Source organism: Calidris pugnax, unplaced genomic scaffold (assembly GCF_001431845.1).
Source record: "Calidris pugnax isolate Ruff unplaced genomic scaffold, ASM143184v1 scaffold24, whole genome shotgun sequence".
Classification (NCBI taxonomy): Eukaryota; Metazoa; Chordata; class Aves; order Charadriiformes; family Scolopacidae; genus Calidris; species Calidris pugnax.
The window spans coordinates 34,901,510-34,913,540 of record NW_015090922.1 but is presented as its reverse complement, the minus strand read 5'-3'; the positions used below and the strand labels follow the sequence as shown (position 1 = coordinate 34,913,540).

At 35.2% G+C, this 12,031-nt stretch overlaps 1 protein-coding gene across 10 annotated transcripts in view; it reads right to left on the bottom strand.

The window, feature by feature from the left end:
• Positions 1–12,031, bottom strand: part of STXBP5 (syntaxin binding protein 5 (tomosyn)) — a 107,336-nt gene that overhangs the window by 36,924 nt on the left and 58,381 nt on the right. For all 10 annotated transcript variants that reach the window (XR_001413025.1, XM_014950893.1, XM_014950895.1 and 7 more), the window contains exons 10-16: positions 10,335–10,489; positions 8,977–9,049; positions 6,672–6,819; positions 6,199–6,266; positions 5,120–5,160; positions 2,935–3,155; positions 1,321–1,499 (exon numbers count right to left, since the gene is read on the bottom strand). Coding sequence is in view for 9 of the 10 variants with exons in the window: in XM_014950893.1 (XP_014806379.1) it covers positions 1,321–1,499; positions 2,935–3,155; positions 5,120–5,160; positions 6,199–6,266; positions 6,672–6,819; positions 8,977–9,049; positions 10,335–10,489 (885 nt within the window). In the remaining variant the exon portion in view is untranslated. The remainder of the gene's footprint in view (positions 1–1,320; positions 1,500–2,934; positions 3,156–5,119; positions 5,161–6,198; positions 6,267–6,671; positions 6,820–8,976; positions 9,050–10,334; positions 10,490–12,031) is intronic.

The following is a 12,031-nucleotide window of genomic DNA, read 5'->3' as shown; positions in this document are numbered from 1 at the left end:
AAAGGTGCTCAGTGTCTAAAAGGAAGGCGTTACCAATTCTTTTCAGATCTCCCAAAAGAACTCTGATTTAGATAATGAAAGAGGATGAGGGGTGCACATGGAAGAAGTGTACTGAAAATGTTAAGGGAAGCACAATGTATCAAGACAAATGCAAACAAAAAGCTGATTCTGTTCCTGAATTCCCCTTATTTTACCCATTCACTCCCATTAATGCTTATTTTGGTTTGGCAATATTTTATAAAAATTCTCAGTTTTCCCACTTTTTCTACTACTGTGTCCAGTTTTCTTTAGAGCTTACTGACTGTAGAAAGACACTTCTGTAACTCAGTACAACCCATGAGACATGAAAACGCCCAGCCAGAGAAAATAACACCATCAGAATTAGTTATTTTCTGAATGGATGCACGCAGAATTAAAATCCAAGTTAAGAACTTAAAACTTCAGAAAACAGAAAGTATATACATATTTTAACTTTATATCTGAAAATGAAGTTCAATGTATATTCTGTAAGGGAAAGGAGACAGTCTAGCGACCTCATAATGCACTCTTATAGAAGAGTAAAAAAGACTGTCTTGTTCTAATCTTCATTTCTCAAATAAGTAAAAGTTCACTCATGAAGAACCTTAAGGAAAAAGCTCCCAATTTAAAAAAAATAAATCTGAAAATTGGCCGAAGATCTACACTGCAAGCAGTACAAGACATCATGCAAAATGAAGATCCATGAGAATGGGACATTTGTTTCCTGTTCCCAAAATATAAAACAGTTCCCTAGAGAGTTATGAAAAAAAAACCACCAAACCTATAAACCTAAGAAGAGTTACTCTCGGTGATTTGTAAGCATTTACATTGCTTTTGATTTGGCTCTAAAAAAAAAATAATCTAAGGTTCTGGAAAACTAACAGGTGAAATCTATTCAGACATACTTAAGCCTGAAGTTAAGGAAAACACTAAGTTGTCTATTCATTTCAATGGACATTAAGATTTCAAAGTAACTATATTCCAGCGACTGAAAGTATCTGCATGAGCACCTATAACTATACTAACATCTATGCCAAAATTTCTTAAAGCAAGCAGCAGTCATAAGGTAAGGCTTTTCAGATTTTTTTTTTTAATATCAGCTTATGAAGTTTAAAAAAACTAAGATTGCAATATAAGATTCTTAAAACAGAACGCAACTTTCAAATCTTTGGAAAACATTGCTCTAATAAATATAATATTTCAACCAATAATGACATTTCTGTAGTAACATCAAGGTACGTGCATTCTTATCACGTGCCCTCGTGAAGCTTCACACTTGGAAGTATAACAGAATATACTTACTTTAAACATGGGACATTATCACGAAGTCCATCAGATGAACTGCTACTAGTAGATGGATGAGACTGGGGAACAATGGACTGAGGATTGGAACCCGTGCCTGGAGTTGGTAAAGGTGGCACCTGCTCACCATCTGGAGATTCAACATCATTTATTTCATACAACAGACGTACTTCCAGCATCTGTAAATGAAAATTAAAAAAAACACAAAACAACACTATTATCAGTACATTCTGCCTTTCAAAAAACTATATACAAAATAAATGAAGTGCAACTGAAGATACTAATGATAAAAGCAACACCCAGGACTTCCCCATCTTTTAAAAGATAACAGTAGTTTAATAAGCCATTCAACCTTAACACTCAAGTGGTCTTCAGAAATAGAGTCATACTAGCTATTACAGACTAAATATCTAAAAGTTGTTTAAAAGTTGAAAAATCTAACTTGTTTCCCAGTATTTAAAAGTCTGTTGCTTTATACTGGAAATAAATTAAATAGTGGATACAAGACCAATTGAATTATCATTTTATGCACATAATAAATCCTCAGTTGTAAGGATGACTTGTTTTATGTAGTTCAGGAATTCTAGAACTAAGAAGAGCCGAAGGCATGTGGACAGCTACAGTTCATACTGTTGTACACGAGACTTGCTTCAATATGTAACATTGTACTGAACTAGACCATACATTTTAAAGAACTTTAAGTTCATCATGATTTCAGATTTCCCTCTGCTGGGTCTATAACAATATTAGTATTACTTGTAGTGAAGTGTAAAGAAAGTTTACCCCTGCTTTATTATTCCCATCATCTGCAAAGTAGATCTTACCTCACAGACTGAAACAAAGACCTCTATAGTATTTTCTTTTCAAGCATTCCTAGTACTGAATTAATAGTTTGCTAAGGGCCGATCTGAAAAATCATTTAAGTAAATGCCAGAAGGGAAAAAAAAAAAAAAACCACAAAACAATCAACCACGCCTCATCTCCTTAAAGTGAAACTTACCTGAAGTGGGCAAAATAAGAGAGGGGACATGGCATGGAAGAGAAAAAAAAAAACCAGCTACATTATGATTAATTCTTTACTCAGAAAATACACTATTTTATAATTAAATGGCTTCAAGTTAACCTTCCACTCATACATTCAGATAAGTTGCATGTGTGTCTGATTTAAAAAAGGACTTCTCAAACTTGTAATAGAATTCGTCAGTGTATCTTATATGGAATAAAACAGTGACACAGCAAAGTCCTTAACAGACCTTAGGGCATGTCTGGCATGCTTCTGCTGTAGTTCTGGAGACTGCAGTTTTGCCAAAACAGATGGTATTTATTACGAATCAAGGGAAAAAATAGAATAAACTCCATATCTCATTTGCTTCTGTTTTAATTTTACCTTTGCTGCAGCCATGTTTTGATCCACTGTTTGCTTTGATACATAGAAAAAAGAAATAACGTCGGCTGCAAAACGTGAAAAAGCCAATGGAAACCAAAATCTTGGTGTGCAGTTTCACTTTTGCTGAATTTCATAATTTATTATTTTTCCTTCACAAAAAAATACATTTTCATGTCTTATGGCAATTGTTTTTGACTATTTTAATAATGAAATGAGAAAATAATTACCGGAATGACTTCTGTTGTGACTTCCTGCTTGCTGAACCTGTAAATAATGACATGTGCAGAAACTCCAGCAATGCACAGCATTCTACTTTCTGGACACCATGAGATGATCTGAATAGCATATGGATCTTCATCTACTATATCTGTGTTTGGCTTGTCATCTTTATTCCGTGATTTTTCAAATACTTTGGCTGTTTTTAGCTTATAGAGAACTTGCAGAGTTACTAGGAAAAAATCAAAGACGACAAGAATTAGTTTTGATCAAACAGATAATATTCTCTTGTTAATTTTTCTAATTTAGAAGCTTCTCTTCATAGATAAAGCCACTATAATCTACAAAAGAGGGCAGAGTAGAAGCACTGAATAGCTCTCTTAACTCTGCCCATGCAGTGCACCACGTGCCCAATGCAGGGTCAGTTAGTATAAAAATAAACCAGTAAACCAAAAACCAACAACACTTTTCTTGAGAAATATATACTAAGCTTCAGTTAAGTAAGCCCTCACGGCTTCTCAAGGTTTACCCAGAACTTAATCCCACCTGTGGTAGAGCAAGTGAAACTCCTTTCCTTTCTCCTTACAGTATTTCAATTCCATGGCCTCTCTCACCTGTGTTCTCAGACTTAACAGCCCCAACTCCTCCACTTTCTATTTTGTCCTGTCATTCAAAAGCACTGTGCTCTGACCAGTCCACATTTCCTTGATAGCATGTTTCCCAGTTCTAGGGAGGCCTTGTCCCAGTTTGATTTTACATGTATTCCCACTTGTTTATCCAGATGATTTTTTTGTGCAACACTGACACCGCAATCCATCAGACCTCTAATATTTTTTTTCCCAGAACATAAGTTCTAACTGTAAATCATTGATCCTATATTCAAATAAATGGTCTTGGATGCTATTCAAGAACTAGTAATATCATTCTCAATTGCAATGCAAATTCTCTCTCACGTTTTCTTTCAACTGTCTTAGTATTGCTTTAAAACTTCACAGGCATATTCTCTAGTCAATGGCCCAAATCACTGCTACAAATACTGATCATATCATTAGGCCAACTTAATTTATAGCATCCTTTCTCCTCTCCCAAATTTCAGTGGTTTTACCTGAATCACACTTCCTTAGTTCAAGTGTAAGGGTGCGCTATTAGAGAGATTTAAAAGTTTTAAAATGGAAGGTACAGGATACATGCAGTTTCTCCCTTAAGAGGCTGGTTTATCTTAGAAATAAATGAAGTGTCTTTAACAGAATCTCCTTCTGACAGATCTATGTAGAATAGAATTTTTAAGAACACAAAATCAAACCAGGTTATTTTTTCCTGCATCTCTCTCTCCCCCAGGTTCCACTCCCACCCCAAACTGAAATTAAAGATCTATAACACTTCAAATACTCCTCCTCCCAGTTCTTAAACACATACATTGCATCTGTTCCCTCCCACACCCACACACCCTTAGCATTTTGGAATTTCACCAGTCTTCCACAAGTGTTCAAAGACAACTGCTAATGATTCTGTGATTGCTTCAGACAGCTTTTAAGTACCAAGAGTAAGGTTAGCTAGAACTAGACTAATTAGAACATCTGTGTAGTCCATTTTAATTCGAATTTTTACTGAATTCACTATTAGCTGTGTAGACCATCAGATGCAATTGACTCTTTAACTGAAGGGAAATGCAGAGTTTGTTCAGCGTTCTACCAAGAGTCATTATTTTACTGTTCTCCTGCCTTTCTTCATCAATACCTAGATCATTTTATTAGCACAAACTACTACTGGTTCCAATTCTCATTTTTGGATACTTTAACTTATGCTGAGCTCATGTCCTATAAATCCATGCCTCCCTCTCCCCTCTCTAAAAAGACAGAAATAGCTGACTGAAAGTCAATTGTACTTGAATGCATTTGCCCATCATGCATCTCTATGCTCAATAATGTGCTTCTAAAAAATTTTATAACTCTTCCATTCTAGCTGGCCCTCAGACTACCACTGGATATTCACCGAGCTGGTAAGTGGAATAATTAATTAAGAAATAATGTTAATTTTAGTTAATTTTAAAACCAAAGTTTCCTATGAAGTTACTGACTCTACATGAGGCAAGAAATAATGAGAATGACCAGTCTGCAATTACATTTCATTAGAGAAATCAGTAAGTTTAGAAAACTCTTATTGCACAGGCAAAAAATCTCTATGGGAAACACTTACTTGCTGAGGCATCCCAAAACTTGATTGACCCATCAGCATGCCTATGAAATATTAAAAAATTAATAAGATGGTAAAATGGTTAGAGTGTTAGACTACTTTGCTACTGATTAGAAAATATACGGCTAACATTCTTTTTTAATTAATATTCTTAGTGACATTTTGTTTTCACAATTTATTGGAAGCTGATATTTTACAAACATGTGGCCCAATTACTGTAGAGAGAAAGGATTAAAAAACCCCAAACATTTGGAGGCTAGCTCCCTGAAATTCCACCATACTAATACTAATTTACCATTTTAAATACTGATTTCAGTTTCCTGCATTTCCCATAAGCTGTTTGCTATACCTTACTATGTGTTGCTTCTTAAAAGATACCCTCTATTTGGAGTGACACTTGGTAAATGAGTTGCCTAACTTGTTTATTTACCCTTGAAATTAACAATCTGATGACTAGAATTTTTCAGGACCATCTCTCAAAGTCTCTGCAATGTGTAATATAAAGTGACAGTAATCCTTACTAGAGCTAATGGGCTGTTCTAAAAAAATATTAGCAGTGCTCTCACTTTCAGTGATGAACTGCATGGTTATAAACTAAGTTTTACGCTCCCTAGAGTAGTATTAGAAAGATCAATCTTCAAAAGAGATCAAAATTACAAGATTTAAGTATTTGGTTGTCCTTTTTGAAATAAAAAGCTTGGCTTCCTTTTGAGAACTAAACTCATAACTATTTAATGGACTTCCTATGCTTTAAAACACTAAGCAACTATTTTCCAAAAGTTAAAGAATAAAATATCATTTTTCTTCAGGATATGCTGATATCAAGCAGACAAAATCACAATACCACATCATAACTATAATCCCTGTAAAGCACTTGCTCTCATTTTGTTCCTAGCTTCTCTTCCATATTTTCCTTTACTTCCTTGTTAATGCCTGAAGAATGCAAATGACTTGTCTGGTGACATAGTTTCTTAAATCATTCAAACCACTCTTAGAACATTGTTTTCTGTAAAAGGAACAAAATATTCTCCTTTCTACTTAATCAGCTAAGAAAGTTATTACTACTTGATGGCATCACTTACCCTGTAATGATTATCTCTGGATAGCTCTGAGTGATCAAACCCCAGTTGCCTCCACTGATAGGCCACTCCTGGAAGATTAACAAATATACTGAGGAAGAAAATATCATAAAGTGTAAAATTAAGCCACTGAAATTACTGCAGATACTCCAGATTGCAGTATTTCACAAGACTTCAAAAAGGAATTAGCCATATCCACTGCAGAGAAGAAAATAAAATCCACAACAGCTATAAAACAAAACCCCTGGCTCCAGGAAATCCCTGAGCTTCCAGTGCTACGGCGAGCACATCAGGAAATCATGACTACAGGCTTAACATGTGCTGTATCCTCTCTAGACACCTGCTATTAGCCACTGCCAAAAGACAGGATAACAAGTCAGGTGGGACCTTGGTCTTAGTATGGCTACTCTCATGATGTTTAGAGGTGTTGGTTTGCAGTATTTTCAAGATACATATGCATGTACTAGATTTCATACCTTCTTACTGTAACCTTGACGTTTCTGTCGAGCGCCAACTGAATAGAGTGCAGGTATGAGGTCCACAGGACAATCAGCAAAATATTCACAACAGGTAACCGGAGATTCATGTATAGTCAAAGGATAGGGATTCTCAAATATAGGGTACCTTTAATGGATGAATGAGGAAGACTGTTAATACAGGACATTTATTTTTTTTTTTTAAATGCAGAACGTAAGTGAAACACTGAAGACATTGAAGTTTGCATTCTCTTCATATAGAGGAAAATAAACACACATCAAATTAGATTATGAACAAATATACTATGCTACTTTACTGCTCATCCAGTACACTATTGAGACACTGTAGTATGCCAGATGGAACCTGAAGTTTGTTGTTTCTAGAACACCATTATTCCTTGTGGTTTTGATTTAAAAAGCTTACTATTGTAATGACCTGTGGAAAAACTGAAAATACCAAGCCTTAAATGTTGTAATGTGGAGCTATGAATTTATTTCTAACTCTTTGGTCTATTCTTCCAGGGAGAAAGACAGGAAGACTCCACTTCTCATTTTTTTTAATTACAATAGTTTAGTCAGAAAGTTGTCCAGCACTTTTCATAATCTACTTGCAACTCCAAGGTCACTTTCTGAAAGTTATAGATAGCAACACTCAGTTACCAAATAGAAGCAAACACACACACTCCTCCCCCCCACCCCCGTTCTGAGAAGTGACAGAGCCTTAATGAAGAAAAAAAGCCAGTAATCGTAATAAAGAGGTAAATGTCTGCCTTCAAAGAACATTTACCTCCAGAGAAATGCATACTATGCATACTTTTTTTTTTTTGAGAAGCGAAAAAGGGGACAGCTTCTTAACCCATCTAAAAGAAAAATTAACAACAGATGAAAATATTCTGCACACCACTAACTTTATACAGCACTATCTGGAAAGCTAAAACAATCTTCCAAAAACTGAATGAAAGACAGGCTTAATTTTAAAAAAACATGATGGGAACAGGGCAAAAGGAAGCCTCCTGTAACAAAAATTTATTAATATCGTTGCGTTTTTCAAACAGGAAACAATTTGCAAGTCAAACATAACAATGACCACTATGAGACTTCTAAAAACATAACTGCTGAAGGTTTTTTAACATAAAATGGAACAAGCCTTAACTTCAAGTTTCAGGCACTGCAAACTACTTCACTTAAGAAAAAAGCCTTGTACAAACTTTTTTATTTCAAGCTCATTAAAGCTTGTTTTATTAAGCTTTCAACATATCAGTGCTGGAAGCTTAATGCCATTGGTACATCCAGAAACAGGTTCTGGATGCAGCATATGGCCATGTAACATTGGGAAAATCTAAAGGAAATAACTCTGGAGCTACTGAGCAATCTGGATGAAACACTGTTTTTCCAAATTTGATACAGTTTTCGTTATCTAAGGTACCATCATTGACTTTGAGGATACATATTTACAGGGTTTTGTGTTGCTCTAGAAGGATATTCTTCACATTCTTCTTATTTCATTGGCCACTGGCGACTTTTAATCGGGAACACCACAAAGATCTTATACCTCAGGTTCCTCTGCTAACTCCCTTAAGCTAGTTGTTACTGCCTACGGTAATTTCAGAACTGTTGGTAAAAAAAAAATTGCAGGTTCCAGAACTTTTAATCACCACCTAATAGAGTACATTGACTGTTCCATGGACAGAGAACAAGAGACTCAAAACATGTTAGGCAAGCATTAGTTGTGAACTATAATAGGATACTACTTTTCTACTTTTAAGCAGCCTCGTACCACAGCAGTAAAGCAGCGATTGGACATTACCATCCTAATTTTACATAAATAAAGTGCATATTGCATCAGTATTGAGTTCTTTTAAGCAATACAAAAGCAATTTATTTGGCAATAAAAATCAGCAAATATTTATGTGATGACAACAATACTTGTGTCAGCCAAAATTACCTGGCTTTCCTGAACAGTTGTTCTGCCTGCTTCCTGCCTGAAAATTCTGAGCTCCCCTCATAGCATTAAGGGATCAACTTCAAAATAAACTGTGATAATTAAAAGCAACAATGATCTATGAGTATTTTCTGTCAGTCAAGCCTGGAAAAAGTCACATAATATTCTACTAATTTACTACATACTAACTTCAGAAAAGTTGATCTATAAAGATTCTCAGTTCTGCTGGCAAAATCTTGTATTTGATATTCAAAATTTTATGTTCTGGCCAGGGAGACATTATGGTAGATTAAAAAGCTATAGAGCAGAACAGCAGGCTGACCACTGCAGCCAGCCATTAAAAAGACTACGTAAGATTCTTACCCATTTTGTGCAAGGTCTATGAGTACTAAGTCCTTTTCTAGGAGAACAACTACAGCATAAGGTTCCTGAAAGTCTGAAAACAAGAAAGAAAAAAGTTACTTATTGGTAAATGTAGTTCTTGCATACACAGCCTCAAGTAGAAAAAAAGATGACTATAGAGTTTGTGAAGATATTTTATACGCTCACCCCCACCTCTAATACTCCCAAGTTTGGAAAAGCCACACTCTCCCTTCAATTCAATTTTCTCAACTCTCTTCAAATGTGCTAGAATAATTTAAACAGCTCAAATAGTGTAAAAGGAACATGCAGAGGAGCTTGTATAAGCAGTATTTTTGAGAAAGAGCCAATTACTGAACAGTAACATCCTCCCACCCTCAAACTGCTTTTCCTCATATTCAGTGGAGTTTACATTCCAATTGCTGAAAAAATGGATTGGAAGACAACACTCTCCCTTCAATTCAATTTTCTCAACTCTCTTCAAATGTGCTAGAATAATTTAAACAGCTCAAATAGTGTAAAAGGAACATGCAGAGGAGCTTGTATAAGCAGTATTTTTGAGAAAGAGCCAATTACTGAACAGTAACATCCTCCCACCCTCAAACTGCTTTTCCTCATATTCAGTGGAGTTTACATTCCAATTGCTGAAAAAATGGATTGGAAGACAGACAATTTTCCACAAAAAAAAAAAAAAAAGAAAATGGAAAGAGTTTCCAAAGTTTATCATGTCCTCTTTCAGGTAGACCTCAAATTCTGAGCTAAGCAGTTTAATATACTCTGATAGGTGTTGACAGCTAAAAACATTGGAGCCATCGGAAATATAATACTATCAATTTCACACAACTACTTAAACTATGACAAAAAATGCTCTTCTACAGAAGAGAGATTACAGGTTACTGGCAAACTTAATGTGAGTATTGGAGTGAATAAAGTCACTAGAAGTTGAGTGCTACACAAATGCTAATCAAGATTTAGAACTGACTGGAAAAGCCTTATGTAGTGAAATGAAAACAGATGAACACATCTGCTGCAGTAACTACAGCTTAAAATTGTAATGCTACTTTTTGTCTGCACATGCTTTTAGGATGAAAAAAAAAACAGGGGAAAACACATGCAACCAGTAATCATCATTCTTCCAGAAGCAAAACAGGTTTAACAATAAACTATTCTATTATGATGCTTTGGGAAGGAAAACAGACTTCAGACAATAGGGATAACAGATGCAGTTATCCCTATTGTCTGAAGTCTGTTTTCTGCTGCAGTTTGATCCCCAGAGACAAAACAGAAAGGCAATAATGAAGAATATTCTGATGGGATAAAGGAAAAGGTGAAGTGCTGAGAAAAGTCTTTACAGAGCCTACCATTAGGATACGGTGTTTCACAGAGGGTAAGAAAATCAACAATAGAATAATCCATTTCTAGCACAGCAGTACTTTTCCCATGCATAACTGTTAAACAGGGTCTTCTTCCTACAGTGTCATATGACAAGCCTCCCGAGAGAATGATGAAAGGGTCCCTGGAATAAAGCAGAAGCATTTAGGATCAAGCCAAGATAATACACAAAAAGAGATTTGGCACGTTTTGTAACCTTATAATAAAGTTCAATAAGGTATCATTAAGCAGAGATACATTAAGAATAATGCAAAGCAGGCCTTCATGGAGTAGCTGGGTATGTGTTTCAAAACTTAAAAACCAGGAGTTAGAAGACTCAATCAGACATCTCTTCCAAACCAATTCTATACTACTTATTTAACCAATCTTTGCAATTGTTTGCCGAGATGAGATCTATTTTTTTTATTTTGTTGAACTTTAGAATTGTTTCTTTTTTACTGAACTGCAGATTCAGATTTGCTAACTCATTTATCCATAATATAAAATATTTCAAAAAGATCAGGACAGTCCCATTTACTTCCTGTACAGAATTACCCTAAATTTTTAAAGATGAATAATTTTGCAAACAATGTAAAGTAATTTTGCAGTCACAATAATATGACTGTCTTGGAGAAGCAACTAATTGATTGATAACACTCAAAGACCTAATATCTTTTAAGAAGCAAATACATAAATAAATGTCCACAGTCCTCTCATCACCCATTTACTCTAGACATTTTATCTATTTTCCCCACTACCACCATGCACAAATTTCAAGGAATTACTTCTACGTCACAGACTACTGCTGCTGCATACTTAAATGGCTGAGTACAGCAAAGCAAAAATATTTCTTCTAGTCTTCAGAAAAGAAATTAGAGGCTTCCTTAAAAAATCTTTACAGAAACATTTTTATATACATTCACATTTTCTCCAATATGCACATCATATACAGTTTAGTATATATTAAAAATGACATGAATATATTCTTTTACTAGGTATTTTCTACCCTGATTATCAAGTCACCATTCATTTTAATACAGTTTATGTTTAAAATAGAGCATAATACCTTTTGAAGAGCTGTTTATAAGCATACAGCTGAAGAAATTTCACCCATTGACCATTGCCTCAAATTACAGGTTATATTTCTGCAGGAAAAATAGGCACTTGGAGTGTGAAATTCCTCTGATCTACTTTTATGCTCACTTTAGGCAGGAATCCTACTGTTTGTTTGCATCTACCTTGGAAGCAGCTACCGTGTCAGTATCTGGAGAGATCTTGTAGGGAAAAAAGTGCCACGCTGACATGAGAAAAGGAAGCTGAAGCGATCTTTTATTTTTTGTCTCTTCCTATAACACCGTCTTCCCCATACTGTCTAAGTGGCTTTCACTAGTCAGCATTTGAAATACAAAAATGACAGATTATATATATTTTTCTTCTTGAAAACCACGTGTGAAGGGTTTGGTTTATGCACATGCTGCCCTTCATGAGTTTAATGTGCTGAAATGTGCTCTGTGTCTGTACCATTGAAGGCAAAATAGACTGAGGTAAGCTTTCGATTTCTACAATTACTTCATAATATGCCTGATCCTTCAGAAAGCCCCATGACTGAAGAGCTGATGGGATCAAAGACTTCTGCTATCTAAGGAAGAGACCTCAAAGGAGTGTCCATAAATTAGACCATGGGTCC